Source organism: Delphinapterus leucas, chromosome 10, assembly GCF_059928025.1.
Source record: "Delphinapterus leucas isolate spDelLeu-1000000601 "Yukka" chromosome 10, BTC_Dleu_Yukka2, whole genome shotgun sequence".
Lineage (NCBI taxonomy): Eukaryota > Metazoa > Chordata > Mammalia > Artiodactyla > Monodontidae > Delphinapterus > Delphinapterus leucas.
Genome location: NC_143138.1, coordinates 37,895,746 through 37,917,770, shown reverse-complemented (window position 1 = coordinate 37,917,770; position 22,025 = coordinate 37,895,746). Strand labels below are relative to the sequence as shown.

The following is a 22,025-nucleotide window of genomic DNA, read 5'->3' as shown; positions in this document are numbered from 1 at the left end:
TGAAGGGTCCTGAGCATCCCGTTAGTCTGACTTCCCTACCTCCAAGTAGAAAGCAGGCAGACTATGAATGAATAGTATGTAAATGAATAGTCCAGCTTACTCATTTTATAGAGAAGGAAACTGAGCCCCAGAGAGATTGTCATTTGCCCAAGGACACAGCAAGTTAATAAGAGGTCTCTCCTCACCCTCCACTCCCAGGTTGGCTTTCCCCAGAAAAAAACAAATGAGAAACTTCAGATAGAGAACCGGGAAAGCAAAAAGCTTGGGAGCATGGAGAGGTTTGGGAACAAAAGGGCTGACAAGCCTGTGCCTGAGGCAGGCAGCCCAGTGTGTGTGGCAGTGGTTCTCACCTCAGTCCGTGGCCAAGTACCCAGAGCCCACATTTACCGTCTCTGGGGCCAGCGGACTGGGCATAGCTGTTCTGTGTTTGTGTCTGTTTACTTTTCTCTGAATTGCTCTTTTTTTGAGTCTCATTCCTGAAGAAGGTTTTTGAGCCTGGATTGGTTTGGAATAATTAAAAGGATGAGTTTTCCTTTATTAAAAAATTAAATTTGCTGAACTGTGACCCCTACCCACTCTGGGTTGTGTCTTTAACCTCCTGACACTATTGTTTGGCTCCAATTTGCTGAATCGTGTTAAAGGAATTTCAAAGCCTTTAAAAACAATCATTCCATCTAGAAGTAAGAACTTCTGTCTGCCAGCTGTAGGGTGGAGGTGCTGGGCTGTTGCCTCAGATTTTAAAGAAGTTTATCCTGCTGTTTTCGGCTAGAACTCGGGGCCATAGTATGATTTCATCTTCATAATTATGATATAATTCTGGGTGAGGGCCTCGATCTTTATCTTGGGTTTTCCCACTTGAGCCTTAAGTTAATTTCACCAGTCTGCTTAACAGGGACACCAAGGAGCCCAGCCAAAGGGTTAAATACACAGTTACACAGACTGTCAGAGTCATCTTGTTGCAGTTCTCAAGGATGTTTTGGGAAGGGGAGTGGCCCAAATAGGCAAAAATCCTGAGAGTCTGATTTCTTAGAGCATCTGTTCCCCACCCTGGCCCAGGCTGTCCTTCCTCCACAGCCTTGTTACTCCGCCCTTGGTCCACATCCCTGTGCCCTGGACCCTGGTAAAGTCACATGTCTGTGGGCCCAGAATCCAAGAGGCAGCCTTGGGATAGAAGATAAGCAGTGGGGGCTGATTGTTGAGAGGCCCTGGGGGAAGAGGTGAGGGGTTCCAAGGCCCACTTTACCCACCCCACGGTGTTGCCTAGGGCTGGCCCACTCCATCCCGTTGTCAGTTCCTCCTCATCCTGAATGTGGAGGAACATGGTCCCACCCCCTCTCAGGCCTATATGAAACAGAGATACATCCGCTTATTTTTGTCTTCTGGGATTTTTTCAAGACTGCATATGTCAGGGTTTCTGCCAGTGTTACTACCAGTTAGTCACAGGCCAGCTCAAGACACTAGTCCTCCTTCTGTCACTATAGCAGCAGTTGAAATGGCGCTAGCGTTTCCATGGACACAGAGTCATGGCCAGGGCCTGTGGGAGCAACCAAGAGACCAGGGTTGGGAAGCAGGAGAAGATAGGGCCACATCCCAAGGCTCTAGAGGACCCAAGCGGTGAAGGAAAAACCAGGATGTGGCCCAGGGAGTCAGACTTCTTACCCCTGCTTTATAAGGGCATATAAAGAGCTTCCCTAGAGGGCAGGGGCTGGGAGGAGGGGGAAGAGGGGAGGGAACGGGAGACGCTAGGATTTTCTCTCACCATCTAGACAGGAAGAGAAGCCTGAGCAAGACCAACCTCTCCCTTTATCTCTACTCCCTGCCCCTCCCCAACCCCAGGGTTCACAGCTCTACCTGGTACACAGCAGGTTGCACTTAATGCCTGTTGGTAGCAGTATTATGCCCTCAGCAGTGCAGTAGTTACCTGTGTAGGTGTATATCCTGTTATCTCCTTAGCTTTCAGAATCAGAGGCTGATCTTACTGTCATTAGTTTTTAATCAGTAGCAACATGTATCTGCTCACTTGAGTCTTGCCAAAAAGTATAAACTTGAACTTGCTGCTGTCAAAAGCCTAACAGTAAGTGATAATGTTCCATGGACCATTGTCCGAAGGATATGCAAACTATCTATCTGGGTCAAACCAGACCCTCAGAAGATTGCCTATTTAGATCACCACATGTTGGCCTCTGCTAGACTTTTGTTAAAATACAATTAGGTACTTTGCCTTTGACCTACTTTGAAACTGTGGCTAGAAATAGTTGTGAATTATGAAGCTCGTGCCATTTCTGCTACAGGGCTGTCATTGAGGATGGTGCCCACAAAACTACACGACGTCTCTTTAGGAAAAACCATAGAAGAAATCTTACCCTGGTCTCAGTACCAGGAGATGCCATACTTAGGAGAAACTAGTTTGTTTTTGTCTTTTGGACATAACTGTGAATTGTGTTCTTGGTACTGTTTTCCCCTTTGCTTAGGCTGCGAGGAAGCTCAGAGCCATATGTGTAAGAGTTTTTGTGTATTACTGTCCCATGCTCCGGGGTTTTATTTTGTTTTCCTTTCCTTCCTTTTCTTCCCCCATGTCTTTTCCTCCAGATGCATAGGATGCATGACCTGTTTACCATTGGCAGCGGCGAGGCCATGTTGCAACTCATCCCTCCCTTCCAGTGCCGAAGACATTGCCAGTCCATGGCGATGCCACTAGAGCCAGGGGATATTGGTAGGTGGAGCCTCCGGCGGGCAAGGTCACTGGAGGGTCTTTTTACTTTTTAACTCAAAAAACATTCTAAAAATTAAATATTGCCTTCACAAAGATTCATTAAGTAGAGTCAAAAATAGCCTTCTTTTATTAAAAAGGTCAATATTTATGCTTAGATGTAATGAGAAGTAATGAGAAAATGTAGCAGAGAGAAATGTCTTGTATGCACATTTAGAATGTATGTGTCCATTGGCTTTATTTATTTATTTTTTTGGCCACACCACGTGGCTTGTGGCATTTTAGTTCCCCGACCAGGGATCGAACCCAGTTCCTCAGCAGTGAGAGCATGGAGTCCTAACCACTGGACTGCCAGGGAATTCCCTCCATTGGCTTTAGAGATTTCAATTTAGAAAGAATTATTATGGGGAGTATTTAGAGTGGTCCTTTATTTTACGGATAAGAAGATTGAGATCCAGAGAGGAGAGGTGACCACCTCAAGGCCCCACCATCAGTTAGGCAAAGCATCAGTGTTAAGTGACTCCTTTCACTGAGTCAGGCCAGAGGAGGTACAGTTCAGATTTGAGGAAAGCCTTTCTGTGCCTATTTTGCTAATAAAATGATGCAGGCAGTATGTAAGGGCAGCAGCCACCCAAGGAAATACTACCCTCCGTGTGTGTCCCACAGCCAGGTCACAGCCTCACAGTCATCACTCACCCTTGGCTCCATGATTTCCCAATGTGACTTGTTCTGTACCTGATATTCTAAAAATCCGTTCCAAAGAAACAGCCTTGAATCAACTGCTGTCAGTAGCTGTCAGTTTGACAGTGGAATTTCCTTGGCAGAAGCACATAAATCAGCAAGCATCACCATCATCCTCCTTGTTTTTCTTGCCTCACAAAACCTAGGGGAGCCCTGGAGTTCCTGGCAGAGCCCAGACTGGTTTTCCAGTTGATTTCTTTTAATTTTATCTATTCGGAAGATCCCAATCCCTAGAAACCTCTCATCTCATTTGGAGGTCGGATGCAGACTGCGAACTGCCAAACTTTAACCCAACCAAGTTACGTAACTTTTATTTCCATTTAAAAATGAAAAAATAAAAATAATGCACAAATTAAGCATTAACCGATAATGGAGCACAGCTGGTCTGGCCCTTGAGACTTACTGCGGAAAAGAGGATTCTTATGTGGAAATTATTCCAAAACCATCTTCCTTTAGTGGAGTGACGCTGCACAAGTCTGTATGGCATTCTGGGTTTGCAGTGTGTAGTTGTGCTTGAAAAAGTTTCTGCCTTATGTTCTACAAACGCCTGACAGTTCAGACAACTACAGAAACACTTTAGTTATCCAAATTCCATGTTTTCGGCTCCCACAAGCATCCAGAATGCCAATTATAGAATTAGGGAAAAAGAAAAAAAGATGGTGAGTGGCAGTGATCCAAGAAGCTTTGCGCCACAAAGCCTGCTGCGGCTGGTCCAGAACAGCTTAAAATCCAGAGCCTGATGCTTGTTGTGCTGTGACCGGCAGACTGCTGACCAGAGGGGAAGGAGCCCTGTGGTCGGCAGCGTCCATGAAGGCCAGCACATGACAGGAACGTCGAGAACTAATGGAGACCGACCAGAGCAAGGGGAAGCGGGCAAGTCAGGAGAAGAGTGGAGGTGGAGAGGGCGGAGGAGGACAGTGGACACTTGAAGCAGCGGCAGAAATAGAAGCAGTGGCCGCAGCTGCCACAGTGAAAAATGAGGGCAAGAAAGCAGACCCTGACAGTGGAGGGGACTAATTTAGTGGCTGTAGGACAGGTGGCAGCTCATGCACCTAAGAGACCCTTAAGAATAGCACTGTGACAAGCAGGTTCTGTGTTTTTTGACAAAATAAGCATTATCCTGTGAAAGCGGAGGGGAAGGGGATCACCAGAAAACCTGTGACGGGCGGCGTTTTCAAGAATGACGTGGGTGTCAGTCAGGCATCAGAGGTTGATGCTGGTGAGCCCACACACCTGCCATGATGGTACAGTCACGGCTCGTAGTAACCTTTCTGGAGCCACCAAGTAGAGGGCACATCCCGTTCAGTGCTGTCAGTTCAAAGATGGGTGGTATATATCATTCTCTAGAAATGTTTCCATCAGGAAGTTATTGAAGTGTTAAAATTGTGTAACTTTACCTTCCTAGCCTATTCGTATTGCTCAAATGATATAGGTCAGTGTTTCCTAATCGATTCTTCGGATCACTCATGACCCTAGGGGGCAAATAGGAGCCCCTTGGAAAGACCTTTGGCAAATAGGGCTCTTGAGTCATTGACTTTGGGAAATGCCTGTCTTGTTGAAACATAGTATACATTAGTGTACAAAAGGCTCTGAGAAGCCTTGGAGAAATCCAGTGTTTTTCAAACTTACTTGACCAGGGAACCCTTTTTCCTTGGACTATTTTATGGGATGCTACTGTCTGCAGAATACAATTTAGGAAATACTGGTTTGGGTTAATCTGGAAATTCTGTAATGAGACCATATTATGTATAACCTCAGGAGAATTGGATAGGGGGTCCTGGCGCCCCTCAGAACCCGTTCTGTCTTCTTGCTGGAAAAAATGAGACCTGAGAATTGATGTCCCATATCAGCCTTATCTAGAGCATCCTGCTTTTGTAAAACTGCTGAATGGTGATTCACAATTACCCAGGTGAGGGCTGGTGATGAAGCACTTTGGTTCATAGTGGCTCCCATTGGCTGTCAGGTTACAGAGAGGACTGATAATAACTGGGGATACTTATGCCAGGAAGAGCTAAAAGACCTCCAGAGCAAGCATTGCCTCTGAGTCTGTAGGTGAATCTGAGGGCAGCTCTGGTGGACCTGCCTTGCTCGTGCCCGCGGGTAGGCCTGACATTCACATGCTTTCCTTGTTCGTGTCTCCCTTCAAGGCTATGCTGGCGCCACCCACTGGAAGGTCTACATTATAGCCAGAGGGGTCCAGCCTTTGGTCATTTGTGATGGAACCACCCTCTCAGAACTGTAGGAAACAGAACTAAAGGAACAGGTTTGAGAGCTGAAGACCGGATCGAAAGGGGGAAAATAAAAACAAAAAACGATGAAACCACTTTCCAGGGGTTGGTTGCTTAGTTGCCTGCCCTGTGCATGCGTGTGTGAGCCAGTTGTGTGCTGGAAGCAAAGGCCAGAGCCCAGCCCTCCCAACTCTTCCAGCCCAGCTGCTTGGCCAGGACCTTGCCAATACCCATCTGTGAGAGACTGGCCTCTTCCAGGCCTTTTGGCACCAAAGCCTTGAGGCTGCCCTTCAGGCAGGGAGCACGGTTGATACCTTCCCTCACTTGCATGACATGATCCCCTCTGCTGGCTCCCCGGCCACGAGAGGGCAGTCACCAGGTCCTGACTTTAGAGCCATCCTCTACCAGGTGGGCCTGCCTGTCCTCTCTTCCTGGTCACACCACCCTGTACTTTTTTTGGAAAGCCATGGATGATTAAAGAAGTCATTGCAGTTTCCCAAGCAGAATGGAATCTAGAACCGGTGAAAAAGGATCAAATAACCTCAAACTGCACTCAAGAAGTGCACTTCTTTCCCAGTGTCCATGGCTCTTGGAGTATCAGCGATGCCAGGTCAGAGTCTGATTGTAATTGAAATGGTAATTCTTGTCTCCATTCTATCAGTTCTTATGCCTCTCCCCTCCCTCCGCTTCTCCCTTGCGTATCTGGATGGCTTCTCAGAAGTTGGGCTCCTGGTCCCCCTCCCTTGGATGGGCCAGCGCCCTTTACTGCTGAGGCAGCACTGCTCTTGTCAGCTCTGTTGCTTTTACCAAATGTCTTCGGAGGGGGAGAGGGTGCCTCCCCGGGTTTGATCTTTAGGGTCCAACTTTCTGCAGGAAAGATGTTTTACAGACGTGTCAAGCTGATGTTGTAATGTGGTTGGGGAAGGAACTCCAGACCCAGAGTCTTGGCCAGCTGGGCGTACGACTGTGTGACCCTCTGTCTTGAAATGATTTCTCTCTCTGTACTGGGAGCCAAGGTGAGGTGTTTTTATTTTTTGTGAAATTATAAAATCATGTTCTTTTGATTGGATGATTCACTATGCTCATTGTTTTCCCCAAGTGCTTTTAGTGTGTCTTAAGTGTGTAAAGAAGGACACTCTTTTCTTGTTTCCTTTTTCCCTTTATTATTCCTTTATCGACTCTTAAAAATCTGGCTTCTGAAAATGCCATTGCCAAGTTGAAGAAAAAGCAAACCACACTGCAGCCCTGGTTCTGAACTGCAGAAATCAAACAGATACTGGAGGTGTCTGTGTCGAGTTACAGACCAGAGGCAGACAGTGGTGAGGGAAGAGGGTGGGTGTGACTCCTTATGGGGTCTTCTTCATCCTTGCAGGCACCCCTGCACCTTGTCCCCAGGCCCTCTTTCTCTACACATCTCACAAGCAGCAGTGAGGATCGTCAGGTGCTTGAGTGGCCTGTGTGTGGGCTTGTAAAGGACGTGGAGGGTTCGCAGAGTCCAGGGTGGAAAAGCTCAGAGCCTCCTCCACGGTCTTGAGTGAAACTAGGATGAATTGTACCTGAGGGAATTTTTCCTTAAAAGAATCAGGCCTTGTGTGAATTGATACAGGAAAAACAAAACTTTGTGTCCATATGAAAGTCATGCTGCTAAGCAGTTACAATTTAAGAGGTTTTAGATCAGAGAGATCATTTGGAGGCCAGCTTTGTGCAAGTTTTTCGAGCCTTTTCAGTGTCCTTACCCCTACTGCATAAGGGGAAGGTTTATACGTAAACAAGTTCTTTAGAGGCCTCTCAGCGTTTTTCTTAAATTAGGTCCTCTGGGTTAACAAAAGACAGGGTTCCTTAGGAGCAAAGCAACTGTTTTGTTGATGGAAATTTCTGTTTTTATGAATTACCCTGTGTTCCTTCCCCATTTTACTCCAGCCCTTTACACCTTAAATGTTCATAAAATACCTTCCTCAGCTCAAAACTGAAAAACCGTTGTATGTGTTGGTGTTCTGAGTCATCCTCTGGGAGGTCCCCTGAGCTGTCTACAGTTCAACAAAGAATGGTATGGCAGCAGATAAGTAGAGACTTTTTAAAATCATTTAAAAATCTGTCCAGTTCAGAATTGAATATAGATTTATGTTAGGGGAGAAGTTCTCCAAAGAGGTTTTCCACTTTTAATTACTGGATACTGAGAAGTAATTCACCTTTTTCTCAAGGTAATTCTGAAAAGCAGAATCTACCACTGACCAGTCAATGATCAATGGGTTGCCAGCCAATTCCTTTCTAGTTATCCAAGTCTTTGTGTGAGGGTGCCGCAGGATCTCCCCTGCTCACCTAGCTCTCAGCTCCTCCGTTGAAGCAGCAAAAGTCCCTCCACGTTTCCCGGTGTGGGAAAAAGGTCATAAAGATGAGGAAACAGGGTCGGGGGGCTGGTGGGACCACATAACTCCCCATCTCTACCACCACAGTAAGAGCAAAACCGCAGAGCTTGCTTTAAACAGAGGGACTTGCTCTCGTGAATTTGAGTTGTTTAGTAAGAGGTCACATGGCGGTGACCTCCGCGCATGGGTTAGGTTCCCTTTCTTGTCAGTTCCCAGAGCAGAGGCTCATGTCCCCAGAATTCAGCTCTCAGGGGAGAAAGGCTGCTTTGGCACCAGTTTGAAGTATTACATCCAGGTGTCCTGAGGTCCCCAGGAGTCAGGTGTTGAACAGACTCTACACCTGTTCTGGCTTATGAAGAGAGGTAGAACTTACCCGCTCGCCACTCTCAATTTTTCAAGGAAAGGAGAGAGTGAAATAACTGGTTTATGAAAACAGAATCTGCCTCTTCGGCAAAATACAAAACGTCTATGAAGTGGACAAATTTGGGGTCATTTTCTGAGAGAAAGAAATAGTAACATTTGTCCAGTCCATTCCAGCTTGAGTGTCTCAAGGGGCTTCCCTGGTGGCACAGTGGTTTAGAATCCACCTGCCAATGCAGGGGACATGGGTTCAAGCCCTGGTCTGGGAAGATTCCACATGCCGCAGAGCAACTAAGCCCATGCACCACAACTACTGAGCCCGTGCGCCACAACTACTGAGCCTGCGCGCCTATAGCCCGTGCTCCGCAACAAGGAGAAGCCACCGCAGTGAGAAGCCCATGCACCACAGAGAAAAGTAGCCCCTGCTCGCTACAACTAGAGACAGCCCGCGCGCAGCAACGAAGACCCAACACAACCAAAAAAATAATTAATTAATTTTAAGAAAAAGTGTCTCGATATACATGATCTCTGATCTTTTGTCAGTCCTGTAAAGCAGGTATTAGATCCTCATTTTACAAGTAAAGAAACAGGACAGTCCTGGGGCTGAGGACTGTCCTGTAGATGGCTGGTTCCACCAATAATGGTTCCACATTATTTTCCTGCTACAGCAAGTATGGTGCCCAGGAATGAAGCTGTGGGTTTAATTGACTCAGGTGTGCCCAGCCAGGTAGGAGAACCTAGGGGCAGGGTCAGCAAGCCGGGAACTCTTCAGGGTTTGTTTTCAAAACTGTTTTAGCCAGAAATGGAGAGAATCTAACAGATGACTTTTGTAAAAAGCCTTTCACTTTTTCCCTCCCCATCTGAAAGCTCTTTTAAGAGTGAATGTGGCTGGAACACAACCATGTCCAGCCATCTTCCCATCACCACAAGTTTCCAGATGTGTGACCAGAAGAAGGACTCTGCCCAATTCCGGTTGTGGGTCCCCTTGGAGTTTACATCACTTGTTTTTGAGTTCTCGGTTTTCTATTCCCTTCTTCCAAAACCCAGCATACACCTCAGCGTAGGAACAATTATTTTAAAACAAGATAGTTCCTCAGCTGCAGGTGATGGCCTCAAGCATTTTAATACAATCTAGATGATATTTTGCTCATTAACCAGTGCCTTCCATAGTGAAAATTCAAAACCTCAAAGCAGATGTTTGCTTCTCATCTAATCCTTGTCCAGCAGAAGGCCAGGTCGTAGGGGAAAGTGAAGTCTGGTTGCAAGGAGAAAGACACTCTTGTCTACCTTTTGAGAATCAATTATTAAACAGGAATCTCTTAGGCTTCTGAGTTCTCCTATCGATGGAAGAAAAACTCTCCTGAGTTACAAGTTCCACACTCATTAACTTTAATTTTTAAACTTTTTCACCCACTAAAATTGGTTGAAGGACGGGAGTGCCAGAGATGTGCTTTAAAATAGCATTTTGGTTTGAGAGCCTCTCCACGTTTGGACCTGCATATATTGGGTCCAGAGCAGACGCATATCTGAGCCAGGAGGCTATGAAGGTCAGGCGCTTATGGAGAGAGCCCTGTCACAAATGAAAAATGGGAGGCTCTGGGAACGTGCTGTGTCGCCATCAGCCTCCCCATATCTCCAGCAGCTTCTTCTGCAAAAGCATCTCAGAGAAGATGGACGGGCGGTCTCCCTTGTGCACCACATCCGAGTCCACCCACTGGGCGCAACGTGGCTTTAAGTGCTGGCCTTGGTGAGAAACCTTCCAGCCAGCTCGTCTATGGTCCAGGTCCTCTAGTGTCTGGTTTCCCTGTCCTGCGTAATTTAAGCATTAGAGCTATAAATCTGTCATTTCTCCCTCTCTGGAGACTGTGAAATGTCCAGCCCTCTTCAGAATAGTAGAGAGAAGAAATGTTAACTGCAAGTGGAGGCCTGGAACTGTCCAGACATGGTGGGGCTGCCCACAGGCCATTCCTCCTGTCTTCATGCAGCTGAAATCTGTCAGTCAGCCCATATCAATCCAAGAGTGAGCCACAGCTGCAAGCACCTGTGCTGAGGAGGGAAACCAATTTAGAGTTTCAGACAGAAATTGGAGTGTCGGGACATCTGCTTTGTGCCAGGCATAATTGTCCTCATTATTCCTAACAACAGCTCTGTGGGGTAGGTGAGGTCAGCAGTGTCCCACCCTTCAAACTTCAGCCCCTCAGAGCACTTCCAGCCTTTCAAGGAACAAACTCGCACTTAACCTATGAAAATTGGTGACGGAAACTGACAGACCTGTGGCATTCCCAGAGAAGCCCCAGCCTCATAGGCGACTTTCCCTCCAAACTTCTTTCCATAGTTTCACCCTCAGAAAAGTGCTGGCTGTGGTCTCTTCCTCCCCCTCCCTCCTGGGGAAAGGTCAGTAACAGACACCTAGGCTGGGGGAGAACACTGGAGAGGCAAAGGGAAGCAGGAACTCAGTGCTCAGCCTCTTCCCCGCCGCCATCAGGGACGGGAGCCAGGACGGCTGCAGCTCGTCTTCAGGGAACCAGGGTGGTGGGCCTGGGTGGTCCCAGTGAGCAGAGGAAGGGGGACACCTGTCCCGCCACGAGTGCTCCAAATGGTCTAAGCTCTTACTCTGTGTTCAGTGTGGAATGTTGACCATAACTTAATGTCCTGCAAACTTGTAAAGAATGTATGTAAATTAAACTTTTATGTAACAAAAATTTTTACTTTTTGCAATTAAAAGTGTGTACGTTGGTTGATAAGAACTTTCCTGTACTTGATGTCATTCTTTGGTTTCCAGTTTTCTCTTCACCCGTAACTCGGAGACTTGTAGCCACATCCTACTCGTGAGGCAGGCCTCAAGGCTCTTCTGTGGGCCTCCGGGTTACCTGTCCACATGGGCCTTGGTCCTTCTAACACCTACACCCGGCTTTGTACTCGCCTGCGTTCACAGATTCTTCTGTTATCCCTGTTCTAACCCTTTGCCCACAATGACTTCTGATCTCCTGTTCCATGAGTTCTCAAATCTCAGTCCTCCTGTTAATACTCTCCCCTGTTCTTGCACTTTGCCCAAAATTCAAATGAGACCCTCAACGCCATTTTCCTTCTCCCAGACGGCTGCACACGGCCCAGGTGCCCTCACAGTGTCACTTCATCCGTGAATGTCCTTGGTCCTTGCAGGAGGACAGCCAGGCCCCCTTGCTGGCTCACCCCCGCTGCCACAAGATTAGGGCCACTCAGCGCTCAACTCAGTCGAGATTTGATTTAAGTCATTTTTGTGTGTTCATTTTTTTATAATTTCTTTTTAATATATGCATAGTTTTATATAAATGCATAAATATGGCCATTTCTTATATAGTGTTTAGTGTCCTGTTTTCTTTTATTACTTGCTGCACCCTTCTCCCTCTCCTCCTCCTTATCCCTCCCCCTTCCCATGTCAGGTAAATGTAATATATACACAGCCATACCCTGCCATGTATCTTTCCACACTTTCTTCCTTGTTCTCTAATCACAATCAGAAATCATAAGATTTTGGTCATTGCTTTGCCAATATTGGGATCATATTACAGGCGCTTGATGTTTCTTGCTTTTCTTACTCAATACCCCACAGAGTTCTCTTCAAGTCAGCTGGCATAGCTCTCTAATCCATTCTTTTTAATGGCTAATATTCCATGGTATGAATTCAACCGTTGTCGGTAAATCACATCCTGTTAAATGATTATCCGGATTATAAGTCAAGAAGTCTGCAGTTAATTTTTAAAATACTTGTTTTTAAAAAATGTATATCCCTTCTCATTTGCTCCAAGTCTCATGTAGGTTCTTCAAAAATTATCCCATTCCACAGTGCTATTCATTTACCTGCTTGAAAAATGCACTTCAACATAAATAAATAGATAGATAAATAAAAGTAAGGCTTGATTCCATGTAAAAAGGTGGCAGAGTTGCCTGTTTTCAGTCCTCTTCTTTCTCAATCCCTCTGTAGCCCTTGACACTGACCTGTGGAAAACACCTCCCTCCCTCGGCTTCTGTGAAACTCACTACTCCCCTCCTGAACCTCCTCTTTCCGCTTGTCTCCGCTGTAGGATCTTCTGCCTGTCTCTGAAACACTGGTCTCCCCTACCAGTCTGCCCTTGGGTTCTCCTCTTTTCTTTCTCCCTGGGAGAGATCTCAACTCTGTGCTTTACCTTCCACCCATGGGCAACCTCCGTGCCCAGCCCACTTCTCACTTGAGCTCTAGTCCTGTAAATCCAAGTGTCAGGAGCTCATCTCCATCAGCTGTCTCCCAAAGCACCTCTACTTCTGGTCAGGACCAAGCTCTGGAGCGTTTGCCTCCTTGTCACATGTCCAACCCCCTGGCTACTGCCTCAGTTTAGAACCTTGCTGTTTCACTCCTAGGCTTTGCCAGTAATTGCCTAATATGTTTCTCTTTTTTTTTTGGCTGTGAATTCATGACTTTATTTTTTTTCCAGTTTTTTTTTAATTGGAGTATAATTGCTTTACCATGTTGTGTTAGTTTCTGCTGTACAGTGAAGTGAATCAGCTGTATATATACCTATATCCCCTCCCTCTTGGACCTCCCTCCCACCCCCCCGACCCCCCACCTCATTTGTTTCTCACGCACATCCTACCATCCCAATTCACCGTCCACTTAGCTGCCACAGTGATCTTTCTAAAGCACGTGTCACTTCACTTCCGTGCTCAGCACTCCTCAATGGCTCTCCCTTACCCACAAGACAAGAAGTCCTGGCTGGCCCCTCCAGCCTCATTCCACTTCTTGGCTTTGCCTCCCCTCCTCATCTCCTGTGTCCCACCTCTACTAGACCATCCATAATTCCTGGAAGCATCCAGGCTATGTGTGTGTTTTGTGTGTGTGTGTGTGTGTGTGTGTGTGTTAAGAGCAGTTTTAGGTTCATAGCAAAACTGAACAAAAAGTTCAGAGAGTTCCTGTATACCCCCGGTCCCACACAGACACAGCTTCCCCACCACTGACTTCCTGCACCACAGTGGTACATCTGTCACAGTCAGTGAACCTACACTGGCACATCATCACCCAGAATCCATAGTCCATTTGCATTAGGGGTCACACTTGGTGTTCTACGTTCTGTGGGTTTGGACAAATGTATACTGACATGTATCCATCATTATAGTATCATACACAATATAATATATAGAATAGTTTCACTGCCCTAAAAAATACTCTGTGCTCTGCCACTTCAACCCTCCCCCCCTGTTAACCCCTGGCCACCACTGATCTTTTTACTGTCTCCATAGTTCTGCCTTTTCCAGAGTGTCATATAGTTGACATCAATCACACAATATGTAGCCTTTTCAGATTGGCTTCTTTCACTTAGAAATATGCATTTGAGTTTTCTCCATGTCTTTTCATAGCTTGAAAGCTCATTTCTTTTTAGTGCTGAATGATATTCCATTGAATGTACCACAGTTTATCCATTCACCTACTTGGTTGCTTCCAAGTTTTGGCAATTATGAGTAAAGCTTCTATGAACATCCATGTGCAGTTTTTTGTAGGGACATAAGTTTTCAAGTCCTTTGGGTAATACCCAAAAAGCACAATTGCTGGATCGTATGGTAAGAGTAATGTTTAGTTTTGTAAGAAACTGCCAAGCTCTTATAAAACGTCTGTACCATTTTGCATTTCCACTGATAATGAATGAGTGCCTGTGCTCTTCATCCTCATCAGCATTAGGTGTTGTCAGCGCTCTGGATTTTGGCCAGTTTAATAGTTGTATAGTGATACCTCATTGTTTTAATTTGCAATTCCCTATAACATACGATGTTGAACATCTTTTCATATGCTTACTTGCCATCTGTGTATCTTCTTCAGTGAGGTGTCTGTTCAGGCCTTGGCCCATTTTGTAATCAGGTAGTTCAGTTTTTTATTGTTGAGTTTTAAGACTATGTATATTTTGGATAATAGTCCTTGATCAAACATATGTTTCGTAAATATTTTCTCCCACTGGTGGCTTGTCTTCTCATTCTCTTGACATTATCTTTCATAGTGCAGAAATTCAAAATTTTAATGAAGTCCATCCTATCAATTGTTTCTTTCATGGATCATGCCTCTAGTGTTGTATCCAAAAAGTCATCCCCATACCCAAAGTCACCTAGGTTTTCACCTATGTTATCTTCTAGGAGTTTTATAGTTTTGCATTTTACATTTAGGTCCATAACCCATTTTAATTTTTATGAAGGGTATAAGGTCTGGGTCTAGATTCTTTATTTATTTATTTATTTTTTGCGTTACGCGGGCCTCTCACCACCGTGGCCTCTCCCGTCGCGGAGCACAGACTCCGGACACGCAGGCTCAGCGGCCATGGCTCACGGGCCCAGCCGCTCCGCGGCATGCGGGATCTTCCTGGACCAGGGCACGAACCCACATCCCCTGCACCGGCAGGCAGACTCTCAACCACTGCGCCACCAGGGAAGCCCTAGATTCATTTTTTGGCGTGTGGGTGTCCAGTTCTTTCAGCACCATTTGTTGAAAATACTATCTTTGCTTCATTGTATTGCCTTTGCTCATTCGTCAAAGATCAATTTGCCATATTTATGTGGATCTATTTCTGGGCTCCCTACTCTGCTCTATTGATACTTTGTCTCTTCTTTTTCCAATACCACATTGTTTTGATTACTGTAGCTTTATAGTAAGTCTTGAGGTCCAGTATTGTCAGTTGTCTGACTTTATTCTTCTCCAATATTGAGTTGGCTATTCTGGGTCCTTTGCCTTTCGTAAACTTCAGAATCAGTTTGTTGAAATTCACAAAATAACTTGCTGGAATTTTGATTGAGATTGCGTTGACTCTGCAGATCTAGTTGCATCCAGGTTGTTTTAAATTAGAAGTTATAATTCCTATCCCATGATAATATTTTTATACTCCAATATGTCCTTTTGCTCAGTTTGAATTCCATTGTATTAGGGCACATTCCTTCAACATGACACATGTACTTTAGGCTTTCTTAATAAATCCAACTGACAAGCCTCTAGGTACCATGTAGATATTTCACCAATCTTATTTTTTCATAATAATGACTTTATTATTTCTATAAAAATGATTCATCTTATAAAGAATTGAAGACAGTTTGAGTGATCTTATGAAAACCTCCACCCAGCGATAACTACTGACTTTAGGTGAACAGCATTCTAGGTATCTCGAGGGTATTTCTAGTTAGAAGGCTAGATAGAAATGCTTTTATTAAAATGGGCCCAGTCATGCCATTTAAAGAATAAAAACACTACATCAATTTTATGTGAATGTAACAGAAGAAAAAGAAAGTGAAGTAGACATTTCTTTCCCACACACACAAAAAATTAATTCCTAAAAGATCTCTGTGAAGTTAAGATGATGAGAAACATTGAGAAACTACAGCTGTTCTTAATAAGGTTTCCTTTTTAGATGGCATGGTTCAAGGCTCTGAAGATAAGGGAATAGCCTGCTCTTTTACCAACTTTATCTCTTCCTCTACTTTCCAATTTGTGTGAATTATAACTATATTGACATTATCAGGGTCTATTGCATTTCCTTCTGCTCTGAAACCATAATTCTCAGAGTTATTTAGCCTTCATTTTATATTTAAAATGATTTGTGACTCACCACCAGTACTTTTACCATCACTTCTTCATTCCTGAGTTGTTTTTAAACTCTCAGTTGGCTGAATCATCACTAAGTTTTTCAAGGATGGCTCATCAACGCTGTGTTTTCTGTATTTGAGAATGTTTCTGTGGTCTTTATGCTTGAATATGACTTGGCTGAATAAAATATTCTTGCATCACATTTCCTTTTGCTCAGAACTTCGGAGGCATTTCTCCATTGTCATTTGGCAGCATTGACTGTTGGTAGGGACAAGACAGGCCAGCCTAAGATTCCCCTTTAAAATGAAGGTGCCTTTCTTTTTTTCTTTCTTATTCTTCCTCCCCTCTTTTTCTTTCTTATTCTTCCTCCCCTCCCCCCCCCCCGCTCCTCATTCTTCTTCCTCTCCTTTTTTTTTTCCCAAATAAGTGTATTTATTTATTTATTTGGCTGCGTTGGGTCTTCGTTGCTGTGCGAGGGCTTTCTCTAGTGGCGGCGTGCGGGGGCTACTCTTTGTTGTGGTACGTGGGCTTCTCATTGCGGTGGCTTCTTTTGTTGAGGAGCACGGGCTCTAGGCACGCAGGCTTCAGTAGTCGTGGCATGCAGGCTCAGTAGTTGTGGCTCGCGGGGTGTAGAGCGCAGGCACAGTAGTTGTGGTGCACGGGCTTAGTTGCTCCGCGGCATGTGGGATCTTCCCAGACCAGGGCTTGACCCCGTGTCCCCTGCATTGGCAGGCGGATTCTTAACCACTGCGCCACCAGGGAAGTCCTCCTCCTTCTTCTTCATCTATGTACCTGAAGAATTCTTTCTTTCTTGTTCTTTATCAGTTTTTCCTGGAAAAAGGTGTGCGCTTTTTTTTTTTTTTTTTGGCCACACTGTGCGCGGCTTGGGGGATCTTAGTTCCCTGACCAGGGATTGAATCCGGGCCCCTGCAGTGAAAGCACCGAGTCCTAACCACTGGACCGCCAGGGAATTCCCAAGGTGTGCTCTTTTGAGTTGCAATTCCATTCTTCATTCTGGGGAAGGTGGTTTGTATTTTCTTTAAAATGACTACTTTTTCTTTTCCATTTGTTAGGTTCTCTGTTTCAGATTCTATATTTATTCCTTTGTTTTATTGTCTTGATCTTTTATGACTAGTGTCTTCTCTTTTTTAATACTTACCTTTTTTCTCAAAAGGAAGGAAAAAAGCCATCTTACGAAGTTCTCTCAATGGTCTGTGGTTCCAAAGAATGGAGCCATTTTCTCTCTGTGTTCATCGTGGGCGGAGGGAAGTGTAGGGGCTCAGCTCTGTCCGAGAAGCGCACGATTTACCCACAGCTTGTGGGCTGGCTGGAGGCTGGCCTGACCTTGGGGCCCCACTCTTGGCAAAGATAGTGAAGAGCAGCATTCCCTGATTGACTTTCACGCCTTCTAGGTTAAATCTCTTTAGAAAAATCTCAGCGTTACCCAAACAGAATAAAAATGTCCTTTCTTATTTTGGGGAAAGATTTGCACCGACATCTAAAATAACCCCATTTAAGCTTTTGAAATGGTGTATAGTAGAACTTCGGTGTTTCTCCAGAGATCAGTACCTGTGCTGTCATCACAGGGTAAAAAAAAATATTCAGTATGTAAATAAAACAGGGGAAAAAAAAAAAAGATGAACTGCTTTCTCAGTTGCCTGCAAAGCAGAGGCAGAGTTCTTTAGCAGGCCTGCTTGCACAAATGCAAATGTTGAGATGACTTTCCGTAATGTATAAAAGCAAACTCGGCCAGGCGTTGATCGTGAAATGAACTCACAAATGACTGTACACAGCTGGTATAAATCAGTGCCACCCGGCAAAACAGAGGAGCCTGATCAGGGCTTGGTTGTTGCTTTTCTTGAATTCTTTCTTAATATATCTGTTTTTTTAAAAAAAATGATTCTGTCAACTGGGATTATTACACTGCATAATGATATTTTTTATGTCCAAACATATGAATAAAATTACTTTCTCACCATGTATATTATGGTTATACATGCTTTCTGAAAGTGAATTAACACAGAAATAAATCTGTGATGTCAAGAATGTACATTAACCTGTTTGGGCCTTATAAATATGTAAAAATAGCATCTAGCTTTTTGCCTCTCTGTGGAGGTATACTTATATCTTATGCTGAATCTAGAACTGGACATTTTGTGTATTAGCATATACAGTTACATTTACTTGGTACAGTTTAACAATAATTTCTTTTTCTTTTTTTTTGCGGTACACGCGCCTCTCACTGTTGTGGCCTCTCCTGTTGTGGAGCACAGGCTCCAGATGCGCAGGCTCAGTGGCCATGGCTCACGGGCCTAGCCGCTCTGCGGCATGTGGGATCTTCCCGGACTGGGGCACAAACCCGTGTCCCCTGCATCGGCAGGCGGACTCTTAACCACTGTGCCACCAGGGAAGCCCTAACAATAATTTTTAAAATACCACGTGTTGGGTGTTGTACCTGGTGGTCTAGGGAATACAATAAAAGGCTTTAATGTAGTCTTATTATGAATACCATAAAAAAACTTACCTTTTTTCTCATTTACCATGATTATCTTAAGTCTTCCCTCCATATCAGTTTATTTTTCAGCCATATCTACTCAGTTTCTTGTTACTTCTGATATGTTAGTTTTATAAAAGTGCCATCAGTTTGTTCCCTTTTTATCTCATTCTGTCATTTCACCTTTGCTTACTTGAATTCATGTTGTTGTTAATTTTTTTAAATTTTATTTTATTATTTTTGATTGCGTTGGGTCTTCATTGCTGTGCACGGGCTTTCTCTAGTTGTGGTGAGCTGTGGCTACTCTTCATTGTGGTGAGTAGCGGCTACTCTTCATTGTGGTGCGAGGGCTTCTCATTGCGGTGGCTTCTCTTGTTGTGGAGCACAGGCTGTAGGCGCGTGGGCTTCAGTAGTTGCAGCACATGGGCTAAGTAGTTGCGACACGTGGGCCCTAGAGTGCGAGGGCTTCAGTAGTTGCTGCTTGTGGGCTCAGTAGTTGTGGCTCGCGGGCTCTGGAGTGCAGGCTCAGTAGTTGTGGCGCACAGGCTTAGTTGCTCCTTGGCATTTGGGATCTTCCCAGCCCAGGGATTGAACCCATGTCTCCTGCATTGGCAGGCGGATTCTCAACCACTGTGCCACCAGGGACGTCCCGTTAAATTTTTCTGTAGTTCAAATGCTGTAGGAAAATTTTTTTCTGTTCCTTGGGTTACATTTTTTTCTAGACTTGGTTTTCATCGATCACATACATGTTCCTTTCTTTCATATATTTCTGTAGCTACCCTGCCATTTCTTTTCAATGTCTCATGCTTAACATGGCAGCTCTGGCCAAACCTTTTGTTTGTTTCTGTATAATCTGGGTACATTCTCAATTCTAACAGCGTCTGTACCCACCACTAAGATTTTACAAATGCTAACGTTTTACCATATTAACGAAGTATTGACTTATGCAACCCATTTAGCACTTGCCACAAAAGCCCCATCTTTGCACTTTCTTACCTGAGGATCCTCCTCACCAGGTAGACAGCTGAGACTCTCTCTCCCTGTCTTCCTGACCTCGAGTCGACTTTCTCTGTCTTCACTCTGTCCTGATCAGGAACTCATATTTTCTCAACTTCCTACCATATTCCATCTTCTTGTTTAAAAAAAAAAAATCCTTATTTTCCATCCCCACAAAGTGAAAGTACTGAAAACTAAGTTAATGAAAACCTTGTAAATCTAAGAAACTACAGCATTAGTCTAAAAGCCAACTCAATAGTCCCTTCCTTTTCATCCACTCAGGCACATACCCACACACAGGGCCTCCTTGCCCCTCAGGAGCCTCCCCCTGAGGTGGAAGGGCCAGGGACTCAGGAGCCAAAGGCCTCAGTAGGAATCCCACTTCTGGCTTGCTGGGACACTGACCTTGGGGAGTTCCACTGACCTCTCTGGTTTTGGTTTCCTCATCCCTAAATCAATGCAGCTAATCCTGTCTTCGGAACATCAGTATAAAGATACCTGAGACCAGGTATGTGAAGGGCCCAGCTCTGTCCCTGCACAGATCAGGGACTCGGTGTGTTCTCCCACTTTCCTCTCATCCTCAGCCTGTGTCCTCTCTCACAGTTAGCTTCTGCCCTCCACTGTGGACAGCCCTCCCCCAGCCTCAAGAGCCATCCTTGAAATCACAGGCAGAGTTAGACCAGACCCCAAAGGTTCTCTAATCACCCCCTCCCTTTTTATGAATAGGTAAAGCTGAGGCCCGTAGTTGGTGGCTGAATCAAGAGTGGAAGCACCCACCCAGTGCTCCCGACCACCAATCCTCTTAGGTTGATGGAAATACTGTCTTTCTGCTCCCCGGTACCCTGCATAGTCCTCTCCTTGGCTCCCCTTAGCCCAGTTCCATCCTGAACCCTCGGTAAAAATCACCTGAAGATACCACCTCCCAGCCTCCCACCAAGCTCAGCCTTCATCCTCTTTGCTGGCTCCCAGCATTTAATGCTTTCCTTCACCCTGTCTGGCCCGGGTTTGTGGAACAAGGACAAAGCTCGTTCTTTTCAGCTGAATTCATCGCCAGCTCCTTCGAGAGGCTGGGTCCTTCAATGTTCTGTCAGAGGCCCCATGCTGCTCTCCTGCCCTCTGGTTCCCTAAGGCGGATCATGTGGACAGAGGCAGCCACATTCTCCTTCCACCCACACAGATCCCTTCCTGGCTGAGGACAAAACTCTACACAGATGTGCAGCCAACAGCATACTTACGAGGCATCAGAGAGAACTGTCTTGGCCCAGAAGATACTTCTTGGCCCTCAGGCTCCCCAACTCCTGCCCGACCCCCAGTGCCTGCAGGTCTATCCTCTGCCAGTCTCCAGGCATCTTGAGTCGAGCTGTGCAGAGCACCAAGGGCTGGCTGTACGTGTTATGTTTTAGTCTAGATATCCTTGGGGTTACAGAAAAGAACGTGGTCCCAGCCCCTTGAGGTTTAAAAATCTTGTTGTGGAGACATGGGGATCAAGTGTAAAGTGCACTTTAAGAACTAAATACTGGGAAGTAAGATGCTCTCTGAGGATTAAACCGTATCAATACAAGATGAATTAGATGCAAAGCCACCTGAAGGAATGGTTTCCAGACTTGACTGAAATCAGAATGGAGATATAACATAGAGAAACATTAATGTAAAGATTGTGCCCATCAGAAAATGGAGAGAGTGGCCACCGGTGGAAGCCCAGAAAAGGGAGAGCCTTGGAGGCAGAGGCTGGTGGTGCCCATCTGACTGGGGAGACAATGCCCCCCAGGTGGTTGGCATAACTGGCCTTACCCACACCTCCCTGGATTCCAGAGCTTCATCCATGCTAAGCTGCCAGGGGAGTGCAGAAAGCTGGGAGCAGGGGGTGGGGGGCAGGGGTGGACTGGAGTCGCTGGTGAAAGCCAGGCTGTGAGCTCCATGAGGACACTGCTCTTCACGAGCGTTTCCTGAATGAATGCTGCAGGATGAAAACTACCCCAGAGAACGTGAGGCCTGAGCTGGACCCTCAAATATGTTAAAGGACTTAGGTATGTGGACGAGGGGCAGGAAAATAGATATTCCAGAATGGGTGCTTTGCATGGAAAATGAAGGCACAGAGGTAGGGAGAGCACGATGTGTGCAGAGGACCAGAAGGAGGCTGGCAAACAGCGAGTCCTAGGGTAGGGCCAGGTTGTGAGATCAGATGCCATGCAGTGGGAGCCATTGAGTTCCTCAGAAGGAATGACACAGGATGAAAGTGGTGTTTGAGTATCAACAGCCTGGCTGGGCTGCTGACAGGTGCCAGGAGAGGAATGGGAATGTGGGGGGCAGAGACCGGGGGCCAGGCAGTTAGCTAGGAGGCTGTGGAATAACCCACATCAGGGTCATGGGACTGTTTGCCACAGCAGGCACTAGAAATAAAGTTGGGAAAGACCGGCAGGGATATGTACAAAAAGCATTGCTGCAGCATCGTTTGTATTATTGAAAACAAAACAAAACAAAAAAACAAAAAGGAAACAACCCAAATGTCCATCAGTAGGAAAACAGATAGGTAGATGGCTATGTATTCATACAGTAGAAT

General features: G+C 45.5%; 1 protein-coding gene across 8 annotated transcripts in view; it reads left to right on the top strand.

The window, feature by feature from the left end:
• The window catches only part of C10H6orf89 (chromosome 10 C6orf89 homolog), a 33,033-nt gene extending 21,881 nt beyond the window's left edge, over positions 1–11,152 (top strand). For 7 of the 8 annotated variants that reach the window (XM_030759388.2, XM_022581775.2, XM_022581774.3 and 4 more), the window contains 2 exons: positions 2,590–2,713; positions 5,599–11,152. In XM_030759388.2, coding sequence (XP_030615248.1) covers positions 2,590–2,713; positions 5,599–5,693 — 219 coding nt within the window. In that variant the 3' untranslated portion in view covers positions 5,694–11,152. The remainder of the gene's footprint in view (positions 1–2,589; positions 2,714–5,598) is intronic. The other variant, XR_016394628.1, reaches the window with a different exon arrangement.
• The last annotated feature ends 10,873 nt before the right edge of the window (positions 11,153–22,025 follow it).